This window comes from Cryptomeria japonica, chromosome 2 (genome assembly GCF_030272615.1).
Source record: "Cryptomeria japonica chromosome 2, Sugi_1.0, whole genome shotgun sequence".
Lineage (NCBI taxonomy): Eukaryota > Viridiplantae > Streptophyta > Pinopsida > Cupressales > Cupressaceae > Cryptomeria > Cryptomeria japonica.
Window position 1 is genome coordinate 632,096,648 of NC_081406.1, and position 17,051 is coordinate 632,113,698.

General features: G+C 37.4%; 1 protein-coding gene across 1 annotated transcript in view; it reads right to left on the reverse strand.

Moving 5' to 3' along the window:
- The window catches only part of LOC131040164 (uncharacterized), a 64,897-nt gene that overhangs the window by 18,643 nt on the left and 29,203 nt on the right, over window positions 1-17,051 (reverse strand). Inside the window, exons 4-7 of the mRNA XM_057973015.2 lie at window positions 3,081-3,277; window positions 2,814-2,864; window positions 2,397-2,488; window positions 2,206-2,273 (exon numbers count right to left, since the gene is read on the reverse strand). Coding sequence (XP_057828998.1) covers window positions 2,206-2,273; window positions 2,397-2,488; window positions 2,814-2,864; window positions 3,081-3,277 — 408 coding nt within the window. The remainder of the gene's footprint in view (window positions 1-2,205; window positions 2,274-2,396; window positions 2,489-2,813; window positions 2,865-3,080; window positions 3,278-17,051) is intronic.

Genomic DNA, 17,051 nt, shown 5'->3' on the forward strand with positions numbered 1-17,051 from the left:
TACCAAGCTGACTTAGTGCACACCCAAAATAGACATATGCTTGCTTGCAATCAATGTTACCCCGAGTTTCCGGGACGGCGGGACGGGTTTCCGGGACGGCAAATTTTTTTGCCAAATTTGGGGACGGCGGGGGACGGCAAAGGGGACAGCTATATAAAATATAGGCAAAATTTAAAATATATAGGAAAATTTCAAAATTCTAAATGTTCATATGAAAACATCGATAAAGCATGCATACATACATTATATTCATATGAAAACAATAAAACATGGAAATAGCATGTGTATGATACTATGAAAAGTTGAAGACATTTTAGAATGTAAATTCTGAACATACAACATTGTTAATACTCAATAGACAATATGCAATTATGCATTCATAAATCAGAATTTCAATTCATTCACATTGTCAATATGCATATCATAATAGATATTAAAGAAATAACATACAAAATGTCAAAACAAAGAGGTTAAATTTTTCCTACTTCTATCGACGCAGTTTCCCCCCATATTTTTCAACGAGGGTTTGGGGGCAGCGCCCCCAAGGTGGGATCGAGGGGCAGCGCCCCGCGAGGCCAAAAAAACTTATTCTTTAATAAAGGTGTTGGGTGTTATTTTTCTATTGACTCGCCGAGTTTGGCAATTTTTGGGCGATTTTCTAATCTTTGTGTCAAAATGCCCAAAGGCTACACTGCTGCCATATAGTTTCATTGTCAAAATTATGAATTAAATTAATGTTATCTTTTAATTTTTTATTTTTAATAACAATTTGAATTAATAAGGGGCCTATATTAGAAAAATTTTAAAAAAAATTGAAAATACAACATTTTTTATTTTTTTAATATTTTTTAATGGCCTTAGATATGGGGGACGTCTGGCCGTCCCGAGGGTAACTCTGCTTGCAATCTCTACATTCCCCAAGTCAATCTTAAATAGGTGCATTGGTAATCTTAACTTGGCAAATGATAATGATTCATCATCTAACCTCTTCCCTTCGAAAATAAGGCATTTGAAAATTGAAGGAGACTCATTGGCTTTGGAGGAAGAAGACTTTTAATATGCATTTCCCCTTAAAGCTGCTCTACATTCCCCGAGTCAATCTTAAATAGGTGCATTAGTGTAAAATAGTATTAAGGTTAATTAGGTAAGCCTATCATTGTAATCTTAACTTGACTAATGATAATGATATATTCATCTAACCTCTTCCCTTCGAAAATAAAGCATTTGCAAATTGAAGGAGATTCTAGATTTATCATCAACAATTGAGCATGAATCTTACTAGTTGATGTCAAGAACCCTAATCAACAAAAGATACCAATAGATTGTGCACCAACACTAATTCTTAGTGCTTTGAGCACCAATGTTGTACAAACTCTGAAATCACCTCATCCACATACAATATAATGAGACGTCACATCTGATATTCTTAATCCTAAAGGGATTTATTTGTAGATCATTATATTTTTTCTTAGACCTCATGATCAATCAAACATTTAAACCAACTCACCAAGTCAAACCTCTCATCCAACACACACCACTAAAAGTTCTTAGAAGCATACATTAGCACAACTATAGATGAGTCTACATACACAAGCACTCTTGTGAGAGGCTTGCTTGACAAAACAATAAAGCCCATCATGGTTTTAATCAACTACCCATAAGTGAAAATTACAATGTCCCCTTCCACTCGTATGTTTAATGTACACCACCTCTTCAGCAAAATTTCATAAAAGACAAAAAGTCGTCACATTAAAATTTTCATGTATGGCATCCATTATTATTCCCCTTTCCTCCTCCACATATCACAATGTCTATTAGACTAAAAACCTGGGTGTGCAGGATTCAAACAAAAAATCAGGTAAGTGAAAACAAGTCCTCTCATACACATTCCACAATGGGGTCTGATATGCCAAATTGATCTCTGGCTTGGACAAGACCCAAAAACAATAATACCCTTTATCTCTGTGTGTATATGTATAACTATATATGCATGAGTTAACATCATAACGGCATCCTAACATGAAAATTAATGAGTTTAATTCTGTTTGTTAAGTTTAGCATCTTGGGTTTATGCTGTCATATTTCCTTCAATGTCACTTTGAACACCCAAATATCTAAAAATATATCTTTATTGATTGCAAAAATCAATTTATTTAGAAACAATTGATCCACCAATATGAAATTCAATTAAATCATGGTACTTACCATGCTTATGATCATGGTGGTGATCATCATGATCTTTTAAACCTTCAATTTGAACTTCAGATTCAATCCTGTTGTAGCCATTACAATGTCAATAAATTCATCAACAAACATATAATCAAACTAAGAACCTGACACTCAAGAATGCCAAATTGACCAGAATCACAATCCTAAAGACAGACTGGAAAGCGAACCTATCCAAATCAAAACCTCCAATGCCAAGAACATAATCGATGTCAACATTTCCATACTGTGTGCGTTTTATTTGCGCCATTGCATTAATTTTCTGCCACACACCAAGATTGCAAATTTATGTCACATAAAAAATGCAAGCAAATTTGAGCAAGTCCTTCAATAAAGTAATATTGTTCGAGCTGTGAAAATCAGTAAAAGATATACCAGCAGGACTCTTTAAAAAGTACAACCTTGCAGCATTAAAAATAACATAACTTGAAAGAAAAAATTTTGTTATATTAATACATTATTGTCTTTTAGAGATGGTATTCAGTGAATTTATCATCTTCAAAAATATCCACACCATCATGCCTTATACATGTCAAGTACATTTGTTAAAATTTCAATGTATATAATTGCCAAAATTATACCCTTACCCTGATTTTTTGTGTCAACGTTGTCAATTCTTCTTCCCCAACTAAGTCAATCTGCAACAATGAAAAAAAATGTTAAAACAATCCCTTGCAGTTGCCTTCTATTAAATGAAAAAGAGAACAAATGAAATACTCAAATATCTTAAAAAGTAAAATAAATATAGGTGTAATGTTATTCATAGTCCCGAAACCAATGCCACAAAATTATCATACAACTCAGAATTCTAGACCAAGATTAAAAAAAAATGATAACTCTTCAACAGATTGAACCTTGTTCAGTATAAGGCGATCAGCATATGCAACTTGTTCAACAGCCTCATTCACCTGCCCCTCAGGCTTAACCTCCTCCAAATGTGTCATGGCATGCTTTGAATCAACTAGAGTAACTACTCCGTCAAGCCTCACATGATGTGCAACCTTGTGATCCATATAAAATGTTTGGATTACAGGAGCTGGATTTGCAAGACCTACAAAATGGCCAATGCAAGCTAGCTGAATTTGTTGTCCTAATGTTTCATTTGCAGAACAAGAAAATAAGCATGTTTAAGCTAAAATACAAAACCTGTTTAAAAACACTAATAAAAATTTGTATGCATCTCCTTTGCCCCCCTTTCTTAAAGGTCATATTTCCATTGTTCAAAATTCATATTCCTTATTTTCCTTGCAAACATCCATATCACTTTACTACATAACAGTTGAACAAAGTCCACTATGGGCAGACAATTTGTTCAAAGTCTTCCTCTTTCCAAATTAAATAAATCACAAGTTTATTGCCAACAAGTACTTGTCCAGTTTTCCCAAACTAGTAAAGTGCATAACTATTGAATCATGGTTTCCCTCTATTGAAGAAAAACTTACCCAACAAGTTAGAAGTATCTATAGGCGTTTTTATCAGTTGTCACAACAACAGCCCAATAAACAAACTTCATCAATTCCTTGTAGATTTGCCCTTGCCTGTCAAATAGTTCTAAAATCTCTCCTTTTCCTTCCACTTTTCAGTTCACATTTAAATTTAGCAGTTTCTGGGAATCATGGAAAGAGGGAGCGTAAAGAGGTTAGGATCTTGCATTTGAAATTCTCAAAAAAAGGTGGTGTATTGTGTGCTTTCTTCAAAGCTGGTTCTGACTTCTCTCCTCACATGAAGTTCCTGAAAATAAAGAGTCAAAGAGTGCAATAAAGACTTCATATTGTCGTTTTGAAAAGACCCCTATCAGAATAAGGATGTGATGCAACAATGCAACAAACCCTTGATATTTAATTTTCCATAAGTTCTTCAGAGATGTAATGACTGCAATCCACAATTGTATGTTGAAATTTCATTATTTTATCTAGAAGAATTGTGTTGAGGGAAGTATTGGCAAGATAAAGTACACACAAAAGACAAGGTGCCCATGGGAGCTATGTCAAAGGGTTTGTGTTCATGTTCAAGTTTGGCAAGGTAATAACTGAAAACTTGTAACAAGTTCATCAACCAATAAAATAGGGAAAAAAAACCCATTATTTAATTTGATATATAAATCTACAAACTATCTTAAAATCAAAATAAATTTATAAATAACAAATAAAAATAAATAAAATGTTTTAAGAGAAGAAAGAATCTAATTAATATAGCTAGAAAAATTGACATAAGGGTAATGAGGAGCAAAGGCACAAAATAGGGTTTTTCAGGTGATCATTGGAGATTGAACAGGAGAGCAAATCTGAATGGCACTTCTCTAGCATCAAGGACAAATAGAATCCTGATGGGCACAAAGATTTGGCAACCAATCATTTCCTCTGCCAATCCAAAGACTGTTAAAACAGGTAATATGAAAATCAAGCTCACAGACACTAGGCTTAAGGCAAACATAAAGCATCTCCAATCTGATGCTACCATTGGAAAATTTGTAAACTTGTGGCCAGCCCATGAAGAAGTATGATAATGCATCAAAGAAACTTAGGGATCTGATTTATTTGTAAAATTCTTTCCAAAGGAGTTTTTATGGTGTTGTGTCCTTGTGAGGAAGGAAAGGAAAATATTCTGAAAGGAGCCCTGAGATAGTGGATGGTGTCAAGATCATTCAGGAATGGAAAACCAATTTTGATCACTGTAATTGCAAAATCAAGCATGATCCTATGTGGATTCATCTCTACAACCTTCCTTGTAAATATTGGGATCAATTGGTCCTCTCCAAAATTGGATATTCATTAAGGGATTTACTTTGCTTGGATGATAATGCAAAGAATGGCAAATCTGGAATTTATTCACACATCTATGTGATGGTGGATGCCTCCAAAGTGCTTCCGAAATTAATTCCATTGGAATCTGAGGATGGGACTTGAAAACAATATATTGTGGAGTAGAAGGTAAATCCCTGAAATGCTTCTGTTTCGTAAGGAGGGCCATCAGAAATTCAATTGTCCAGAAGGGGGGGGAATTTAATCCAGATATCTGTTCCTTCCCTGTATCCAACATGAAAGATCAACTCGTTCCAATATTTTAGCAATTACGGCAGAAAGACGTCCAATTGCAAGATTATGGTGGCAATAAGTCTTTCTCTCCCCTGGTCAAGAACCAGATTTATTCTCTGGCTTCTTTGAAGGAAGCAAGTCACACTTTGGTTCCTTCTCCTAGGAATACTTTGGCCTGTTTTGACTCTCCAGCCTTGGAAGATGAGATGGAAAGCTCAGAAGATGAGGATAGCCTTATTGAACTCAATCTCGAATTTTACTTCTTGAACTTTGTGAGTTCATTGATTTTAGTGAATATGGCACACAAAAATGATGGCTCTTTCTCTTGGAATGACAAAAGGGTGGGCTTCAGTAACATGGTGGAACACTTGGTTAGATTTCTTATCTCTCCTTCCTTGCTAAATTATGATTGGTTCTTGGACTAGCCTATGCCATATTGTGCCTGCTTCAGGCTTGGATCACTTCCCAATATTCCTAAAGACTTTGGGAGATTCTCCTCCCCAAGATGCCACTTCAAGTTTGAAAACATGCAGTTAGTAAACCCCTTTTTTTGTGCAGTTTGAAGACTTGGTGGCCTAATGCCCACAAATTACAATATTAAAGGAACCAAGATGATCTCTTTGGCAAAAAAATTGGTTTATATGGACTGTAACATAAAGTGGAACACGGATTCTTTAAAAACATCTTTTTGGGAAACTGAGGATTGAGTCAAAATTAAATCAGTGAAATGAGTTTGTCTTAAAGGATGGAATGGATTGGGCTTTCTTTTGAGAATGAAAACACTTTTGACTGAACTGTTATGTCCTTGAGTGAGAGGAAATTTTCTGAATGAAGAAATCAAGGGGCTCTTTGCTCAAGGTGAGTTATAGAAATACTGCTTTATTTCACAATTTGAGCCACATGAAAAGAAACATGAACAAAATTTGTTCCATCTTGGCTATGGATGGGCACCCTTTGACAGACCCAGCTGATATCCAACTACAAACCATAAGCTTCTTCTCAACTCTTAGGATACTTCAAATTTGCTGGATCAGGTTCTTCACTACATTCCTAGACTGGCAATGGACAAATATAATGCTGCCCTAATGGCTCCTTGCACAAAAGATGAAACTAACTCTGCTATTTTCCAAATGTTACCAGACAAAGCTCCAAGGCCTGATGGATTCCATACAGTTTTCTTTCAGAAGTGCTGGAATTTTGTGAATGCTCAGGTATGGGCAGCTGCTGAGGAATCAGGACATTTAAGTAAAAACTTAAAAGAGCTCACCTACAATCTCATTGCCCTTATCCCCAAATCAGCCTATCCCTCCTTCCCTGGGTTTTGTCTGATTTCCCTTTGAAACACAATTTACAAAATCATTTCAGAAGCTTTGGCAAATCAGTTAAGAATACTTCTACCTTCTCTCATCTCCGCAGAATAAGGAGGATTTGTTCTGAATAGAACTATCACTAAAGGAAATGTTATTACTCATGTCACTCACTTTGTCCTTTAAGCCAAGCTGAAAAGCATAATGATGAAATTAGACTCAGCAAAATCTATCACAAGTGAATTGGAGATTCCTTCTGAAGATTATGAAGCATTTTGGGTTTTGTCTAGAATGGAAAGAGTGATTTTTAGTTGTATCTGCAAGTTCTTTGTTCTTCTCAACAGAACTAATACCAGTTTACTTGAACCAACCAAGGGTTTGAGACAGGCAGATCCCTTATTTCCTTTCCTTTCCATTCTTTTGGCTGAAGCAATTGGGAGATCTATAAAGGGGGCAAATCATATCCACGTATGGAAAGGGATTTGTATCACCGATAGTTAGAAGGCAGTCACACATCAGTAGTTCATTGATGACACTATCTTATTTAAGAAGGCAAATATTGTTGAAGCATCTGAAGCACTTGGGAGATCTATAAAGGGGGCAAGTCAAATAAAAAATGGAAATGCATTCATATCACCAATAGTTAGAAGGCAATAACACATCCGTAGTTCATTGATGACACTATCTTATTTGAGAAGGCAAATAACGCTGAAGCATCTAACATCATGAACATTACCTTAGATTACTCCACTGCCTCTGGCCATGTGATAAATGAAGCCAAGTCTGAAAAATAAAAAATAAAAACTTTAATACTTCTCCTATTATGCAAGGCAGAAATGCAAATCTGCTTGGCTTCAAAATTGTATCTTTGCCCAACAAATACCTTGGAGTTCCTTTATTTGGTGTTGTTGGGAGGGCCTTAATGTGGAACTCTCTACTGGATTAATTCAAAGCTTGGTTGAATTCATGGAAAAGCAAGTGGCTATCCCAAGCTCTGAGATTAAACATGGTGGAGGTTGTGCTATCAGCTCTCCCTATTGATAATTTATTTGATGTCTACTCCAAGAACCTTAGCTGGTATGATCAACTTCATTGAAAGCATCATGAAAATTTCTTTTTGGAAAGGCCCTAAGAAGAAAAAATAAGTATCTGTCAGTAGCATGGGATAGCTTTGCTCTCCAAAACTTGTTGAAGGTGCAAGTTTCAGACCTCTTGAAAAAAAAATAGAGCCCTTGGTACCAAATTGGTGTAGATTTTGTATCATAATTTGTATGCAAACTGGTGCCAAATTCTTCATGAAAAAAGCCTTAACTACGAGGACTTGTTCCTAATCCATTCCATTGCCAACCCACCTAAAGGTTTACATTTCTAGAATTTTTTGATACATAGCTGATCTATTGTCACTAATCATCTCACTTGGGAGGTCAGAAACGGAAAGAGGGCATTATTTTGGGATGACTTGTGGAATGGTTGCAGTCTGCTTGCTCCTCTAGAAGATCTGGAAAAAGCTCAAGCGTTATTAAAAGTGCTCTGGGGAAAAAAGTGATGTGATTATTTTGAAGTTAAAATTAAGAATGAATTCAGGTCATGTATAGATTCATGGAAAGATTTTGCCGGTTTACCTTTTCCAGTAGAATGGAAATAGACCCTTCAAGCTGAATTAAGAAACAGAAAGATCATCTTTGGGACTAAGGATGATTCAAACAGATGGGCCAGCTCTTAATCAGGTTCTTACTCAGAGAAAATTCCATAGTTGGTTGCTAAAGATCCCCATCTGGTGGAGGACTGCCTTGTCATGTTATTTTGGCATAAGGGCCTACATGCCCAAACAGAGGCCCTTGCTTGGACTGCCATCAAAGGGAAAATATTAACAAGGCAACTTTGAAGGAAATTGGCTTCGCTGGACCAGCAAGTTGTGTTCTGTTTTTGCACGATGAAGATGTTTGCCTAAATTAGACAGGGGCTTTTCTAAATAATTTGCTTAACTTAATCAATAGTTTGTCGATCCTAATTCTATCTTCTCATGTTTATAGGAGATCAATCCATCTCTTATCATATGGCACATCTGAAAAAAAGCAACCGCAGAGTTTTTCAATTCAAGGTCTTTGAGTTTGAATCTTGTATGGCTAAGTGTAATATTCCTTCATCCTCAGGATTGAGAGATGCAAAAATCTCTGTTGCAGCTTAAGTTCTTGCCCATCCATGGGCTGCCAAGATATTATCCTTGATATCTGAAATTGAGTTTTGATGATGCTTCACGAGGAAATATGGGTGTTTTAGGGGCTGGATGTCATTAAGACTCCTCCAAAGGTCTGGTTAAAGCAACATCCAAAAAAACCTGATCATGCCACTAAAGGTTAACCTGAGGCACAAGCATTGGTGTTGGGCCTCCAATTGGCAATCCAAAGCAACATTAAAGTAATTTAGATTGGTTCAATGCTCATCCTTCATGCCATCTGAAAAAAGAATTCTCAAAACTAGAAACTTGTAAACATTCATCATCAAGCTTGGCCTCCCGTTGAGCTCTAGAAGAAATTAGAATACTCTCTAATATTGTTTCTAGGAAGCTAATGATGCTGCAGATTTTTGGCCTGCGGAAACACTTATAGTGGACTCCTATACGGCTATGCATGATACTAAGACAAATAAAATATGGACATTGGTTCTAGGCCGGACGGATGCCAGAAAAAACAGTGTTCAAAGACCCATTGTGGTTATCAATCCAAAAATTATTGTTGACAATGTGCTTTACTTATCTAAACATGTATTGATTTGTAAGTTCACAAGCTTTTGAGATAATCTGCCTTTCCTGGAAAACTAGGTTCATAACGCACGGCAGCTTGAAGGTGATTTGGAGGTTCTTTTGGCTGCTAATGTTTGTTTGTTTTTTTGTAGTATTTACAAGAATGGCAAATAAACCTTTTGAAGGTGGGTTGTATTTCACAATCAAGAATGTTTGTTCATCAAGCCATGGCATGTTGGATTTCATCCAATGGAGAAGCTTCCATCTCGGATTCATACGGTTCACCTTCTCAAGCTACCCATGGAGTTCTAAAGATCAAATATCCTTCTTTCCATAGCTGTTGTTCTTAGGAAACCTCTAGGCCCTTCTCATCACACTCTTGAGAGAAAGGTTACAACATATGCCCAGATCTATGTTGAGATTGACTTCATAATCCTTTGCCAAGAACAAAAGCTATGGAAAGATGGATATTCTATGGAAATCTAGCTAGGAAATGTGATTTAGATTCAAAAAGTGGATTTGTTGCTTTAATTTCTGAAATTTTCATTCTCCTGCCTTAAGCTTAAAAGTCCCAGTTTATATGTCACTCTTTGTCCCAACACGTTACTCAATGTTGCCAAACCTTGTTTGCAATCGGATCTTCATTAAGCTTTTTGTACCAGTCAGCAAGTTAACCAGTCTCTGAACCTCTCCTTCGGGTTCACAAGTTCTGAGAATCCCCGGCCATCCAACTCTCCTTAAAATGTTGTCGGTCCTCCTGATGTGTGAGTTCTCATAGTCGGTCAATCAAAAAAAATTGGAACCTGAGCACCATCCATTAATCTGGTTCAGCAGTTCAACATTCAGCCAACAACACGACCCTAAGCATTTTCAGCTCTCGAGGCAGTGTCTTTTCATGATATCGACCACTTCAGTTCATTTATGGCCAGCAGAGGATAAAAGATGTAAGAAGCATGTTAGCACAATTTTCAAAAGAAGTTGCAATACCTTAGCCGCCAGAATTAAATGCATCTAACGCCTTAATCTTAAAAAAGAGCCACCATATTTCTAATTTCTTTTTCGTCCTGAACATGCAACGGCAAGAGCTCTGAGTTTCCGCATCACAACAGAGGTTGCAAAGAAACAAAGAGACAAGTAAGAATCAGTTTATCCCATTTCTTTACCTTCGTCTCTTTAAGGCTTTCTTCTTAGGCAAATTGTCTTGAAGATCTCACATGTTTCCTTCATGGTCCTGTGTAATGTATTTCCCTAAGCCTCCGCAAACTCGCTTACCGAGTTCTGATGTCACAGAATTCTCCTGATTAATTGTTTTCTGCATTCGAAATTCCGATATTTCCTAATGTCACCAAGAGTAAAGGGATAGCCTCGATGGTATGAGAGGGACACATGTATACTGTATATTCGGAGAAGAATACGACATGGCTCTGTAAGGGTCATTTTTCTTGAAATCTTGTTTAATTGTCTTTGTAACTATTGTCTGCAAGAAGCTATTACCTCTGATGAATTACAATTTGGCTATAAATTAGAACAAAGAAAAAAAAAAGAGGGTAGTAGCACATAAATTTTAAAGGAGCAATTAATAAAAATTGTTTGAATTGACTCTTGAGAATCATAAACTTTGAGTTACGATAATCTAATGACTTGTTATTCTTATGTGGAACATATCGCCATTTAGATGATTTCTTATTTTCTCTGAAGTGATTTAAGTTTTATATCCGAGCATCTATTGTGAATAATTCATCTTTGAATGGATATTATAGCAGTCTCTTAATTAGAATTTTTTTGTGATTTGGCTATCCTATATAGAATCTTTGTATTCTATCTCTTTCTAAATTTAGCTTTTGATTTTTCCCCTTTAAAGCTTTCTGGTTAAAAGCTCTGCCTTTCCCCTACTTTCTAGTTAAAAGAATGCATGGCTTCATTTATTATTTTCTATTTGAAGGTAGTTGCGCCTTGTAAAATAAGCAAAGAGCAGGTGAGCAGGTGTAAAATATCATTACACCTAACTCAACTGGTGGTTTCAATTGCCATTTGTTTAGGCGTGAGAAAGCAAAGTTAGGTGGCAAATTTGATAACCAACAGGATTATAATACACTCCTTTTCAGATGTCATCTATGTCATGGCTATGGGTGTCTTCAGAGAAATGCCCAAAATGCATCTCTGAGACTCCTTTCCCCCAACAAAATGTTGCTAAGGTGAAAGTAAATTGAAACGCAAAATGAGAAGCCCTACTTACTACTGGACAATCAAACTCAACTAGCTATATTCCTATAAGATCTCGGAACAAATGTAGAATGATTATTCGTCCTTGAAAAAAAAAAGAATTTACGTATAGGGAATTCAGGTAAAAGCTTTGAGGATATGACTGCAATGGATCAAGATATCACTAGTACCGACCAGCATATGTAGTAGTCATGTTCAAGTAACAATTTAATACCTTCTAATTCAATTTCTCATCCTAAATTGCAAGCCCTTTCTTTGGTTGGAAAGAATGTTTTCACCTTGATAAGGATATTAAGATTTAGGAAGCTTTATATACATGTGCAGCTGGGAAGGACTCTATTCCTATAGATTTGTTGTGAAATGAATCAAAGGAAGTTAATGATATTTCAAAGACTATAATTAATCTAGGGCCAAAAGATGAAATGAGCCAAAGCTCCCCTCTTGTTAGGGCTTCAATTGAACCATTACAAAAGGGGGTCCCAATAAGGTATCAAAAGTGAAAAGGAAAAAGGATCAAGATAAAGTACAGTTGTTGGCAAGTTGTTAGTGGAATCAAGAGTTACAAAAACAATTGACACTCTATTTCTCTAACCCAATGAAATGATTATGATATCTTAAAATGCTAGGGGTTGAGTAGCACCCCTCGTCAACAATTTGCTCATGACCTTGTTCATGAGCATAGACCGGATATTATTTTCATTCAAGAAACAGAGTTGTTTGTGGAAGGTATGGCTGATATTTCCTCCAAAATTTGGCAAAGTAGTTTGTTTTTGGAACCCTCGTAAACATTGTCTTCGAGCTTGAGAAGTATAAATTCAATTCCATTGTTTGTCTCTTGCTTTGATTCGAGTAAATCTCTCTTACTCACAAATGTCTATACACCTTCGGAATTTCAGGTAAGGTTCTTTAGTGCGCCTTCTCTCTGTTGACTTGCGGTATGCTCGATTAACCATGGGCAATGACATAGCGTTGACCTCCCAACCATAGACAATAAACTCTATCGTCACCCCCAAGCACGTCTCTTCTCAATATACATCTGCCATATGATCGAGTGTATATATATATGAATGGAGATTCGATCTCCTTCAAATGCACCGCTTATGCCTTTTCTCCAAGAGTCGGACCTCTCCTAAGCAACACGTCTCAATACAAAGAGGTGGTGGACATCCAAGTCGGCCTCAACCGATTACTATTAAAGCAAGATGCTAATCGGTATGCATTAAGACCTTAATTATGCTTAACACAAATGAATAAAAATCGGACCTATAATTGTCTAAGGTCGATAGGCCAATTAGACAATTATATTAGCTATGTCGGCCATAGAAGAAATCCGACCATAGCTTCAAACATCAACACTCCCTCTTAGCTAGGGAGGAATCCTTCTCGATATCAAAGTCACATAGTGACATCCACCATGGCTACTCCCAGAGGGTGGATCCATCATGGATGGAAATGCAAATGAACACAAGTGCCCATCACGGAATCCTCAACGTGATGTCGTCATCTCATCATGATGTTCACCATGGCTACTCCCAGAGGGTGGATCCACCATACCTACTCGCAGAGGATGGAACAAGGGCTTACCCCTCAAACTTCTCTCTCACAGAGAAGAATGCATTAACAGGGGCTTGCACCTCAAACTTCTCTCACAGAGAAGAATGCATTAAACAAGGGCTTGCACCTTAAACTTCTCTCACAGAGAAGAATGCATTAACAAGGGCTTGCACCTCAAACTTCTCTCACAAAGAAGAATGAATTAAACAGGATCTTCATGATGATGTGGCTCCCTCTGAAACTGATATCAACCTTCTGACCTACTCGTCCAAGGTTGCATCTAATGAAATATCAGACTCGCTCTCAATCAAATATCAACCTTCTGACCTCCTCATCCAAGGTTGCCTCTGATGAAATGTCAGACTCCCTCTGAATCAGATATCAACCTTCTAACCTCCTCGTCCAAGGTTGCCTCTAATGAAATGTTAGACTCCCTCTAAATGTTAATTCCTCCTCTTCGAAGAAACTGATCGCAATGACAACCTGAATAGGTTCTTCCTCTTCGAGTGATGTCTACAGTTATGTATCACCAACACAACACGCTGTGTCTCTAGACTTCAACCTGCGATGCATCCTCACAAGATGCCACAAGCTCTTCCTTCCTTAAATTTCTTAAGCTATCTCAAATAAGTAATTCACCATTCATTTGCTTCTTGATCCAACCAGCTGCATGGGGGTATTAGACACATCAGATAACCGACGTTGAAGATCAGCAACAAAAAGAGCTGCAACAGGATCTCTGGAATTAAGCAGAAGAACCTCATGTGCAGTAATAATTGCCTTGATATGCTCCAAATTAATGACAATAGCTCACTCTCAGCCAAGTATATTAGACGGATAAGAAAGCAAAAGATCCAAAATATGCAAATCACAAGCAGGGAGCCTCATGTGGCACATTATTGTATGTTTTCTGGCCTCCACGACATGTACCTACCCGGAAGAATCGAGCAGCAACCATGCCCTCACGCCTACGCCCTTCTTCTTCATTCCTACTCCGCTTCCTATGCCGCCACCGCGTGGACCATCCTCCGCCTCTTCACCGCCACCACTAATGGCCGCCTTAATTGCAATAGCCTTCAACCTCATTGTCTTCAAAGTTTTATCAAACAACTTCAAAAAATTGATCACGACAATCAAAAGTTTACATTTTTCAGCTGCAAGATCTCCGCATGTTTGTCCTTTTCCTTTATATAGTTGTGTGGTCTGTGATAGTGATCGGAGGAAGATAAATTGTGGCACTCTTCTTCACGAATTTAATATTCTTGATGCCTCCATCGCATGTCTTAAATTTGATCCCTGTATCTCTTAACTTGATTGCCCAAGGGGTGCATCTCACTGTGTCTTTGTTGCTGTTATTGACTTCGTCGGTCTGATTCACAGGGTCACCATGAACATCAAAAGGTGTTTGCAACAAACTCTCTTCCTCGGTTGCGGTTGTGGTTGGAGACGATGTCTTGCATGAGGGACGTCATTGGACTTGTTCTGATCTGCAGGGTCAACAGCAGGAGTACATGGTGCAAACACAATCTGGTTGTGCAACAAACCAAGAAGATGTTCTGATCGCTGGCTATAAGGATGACTTACCAATGCACAGGCTCAAGAATGAACAGCTCTAATACCATGTTGACTTGTGGTATGCTCGATTAACCACAAGCAATGACACAACGTTGCCCTCCCAACCATAGACGATAAACTCTATCGTCACCCCTGAGGGACATCGTCAGACTTCTTCTGATCTGCAGGGTCAACAATCAAGAGTACATGGTGCAGACACAATCAGGTTGTGCAACAAGCCAAGGAGATGTTCTGATCGCTGGCTATAAGAATGATTAACCAATGCACAAGCTCAAGAATGAACAGCTCTAATACCATGTTGACTTGTGGTATGCTCGATTAACCACGGGAAATGACATAACGTTGCCCTCCCAACCATAGAAGATAAACTCTATTGTCACCCCCGAGCACATCTCTTCTCAATATATAGATCTGCTATATGATTGAGTGTATATATATATATATGAATGGAGATTCGATCTCCTTTAAATGCACTGCTTATGCCTTTTCTCCAAGAGTCGGCCCTCTCCTAAGCAACACGTCCCAATACAAAGAGGTGGCGGACATCCAAGTCGGCCTCAACCGATTACTATTAAAGCAAGATGCTAATCGGCATGCATTAAGACCTTAATCATGCTTAACACAAATGAATATAAATCGGACCTATAATTGTCTAAGGCCGATAGCCCAATTAGACAATTATATTAGCTATGTCGGCTATAGAAGGAATCCGACCATAGCTACATACATCAACACTCTCCCTTGGATACTAACAAGGTATTTTAATGCAATAAATGATCTGATGGTCGTCTTGGATCATCTTCTGCTCTGTTAAGAGGGAATATCTCCTTTCTTAATTTAGTGGATGTGATGCCAAGAAATGGTACCTTCACCTAGAACAACAGAAGATGTGGAGCCAATTCCATCAGAAAGATTGGACAAATTCCTTGTCTACGATCATTGGATTGGTGATAGTTGGGCTTCATTTTCAAAGATCTTGGGTTGGAAGGGATCTAACCATCGGCCAATTAAATTCTCTTCAGTTTTTTCTCTCCCAAAGCATCCTCCACTCAAGGTTCAGCTCATGTGGCTTAGGGATTCTGGTTTGTTTAACCTCATGAAGAAATGATGGGTTGAAGGGAAGCCTACTTTTGGAACAACAATGTATTCCTTTTTTAAGAGGTTTCAAATTGTTAAATGCAAACTTAAGAAGTGGAATGGGGGCTCTTTTGGAAATGTTTTTCAATCAGAATCTACTATTTGAAAACAACTTGAGAGAATTACTTCCTAGATCAGAGAAATGAAAATGTTATTGCTTCCCTCATCTCAGTGATAGAAATACTTCACTCTTCAAAAACTATGTGAAAGATTGGAGAAATGGAAATGGCATTGCTTCCCTCATCAAGGTGCAAGGGCAATCAACTGTCCTCTTTCCAAGATATTTTCCAAGAGGCTATTAGCCACACTTTTCCTCTTTGTTTGCTAAGCAAGATTCTCAGGACTTCGAGGACGAGAAACTCATCCTTGATTCCATCCCCTCTTTGGTCTTTGAAGACATGAATAAGTCACTTCTGGCTATCATATCCTTGGAATAGCTAGAAAAATTTGTGTTCCAAATTAAGAAAGGAAAGCGCCTGGAACTGATGGTTTCTAATAGGATTCTTTTCACTATTTTGGGAGATTCTGAAGTTTGATTTATTAGAAGTGGTTAGAGAATTGCAGCAAAATAAGCAGATGCTCAAGTCCATTAACACTACTTTTTTAGCTCTTATTCCTACAAAAAGAGTGAGCCACTTCTTTGGATTTGTTTCACGCTATTTCTCTCTACAATGTCTCTTATAAGATAATCTCAAAAATTATTGCAAAACAATTAAAGAAATGTCCGGAGCCTCTAATTTCTCTTGGGCAAGGAGGACTTGTGTAAGGACATCATATTCTAGATGGTATTGTGGTTGCAGCTGAAGCTGTTCATTCTATGGCTACTTCTAAGGAGAAGGTTGTGTTTATTAAACTTGACATGTCTAAGGCCTATGACTAAGTCAACTAGTCCTTTCTTTATAATATTTTGTCTGCTTTTGGAGTCAACTCAAAATGGATTGAATGGGTTATAAGTTGTGTAACCTTGACTTCCTTTTTTGTTCTTATCAATGGTATCCCATCAGCTCCTTTCTTTGCTTCCAGAGGTCTCAAACAAGAAGACTCTGTCTCCTTATTTGTTTGTTTTGATAGCAAAAGGTTTGGGTAGATTTTTTAGCATCATAAATTGACAGAATTTATTCATGGTTGGTCCTTGACTCAGAATCTTAACTCACTAACCCATTTGCAATTTATTGATGAGGTGTTCAGCTTTTGAAGGGTTCTAGACATTTACTTATCTGCTTTGGAATAACAATTCAATGAAAAAAAATC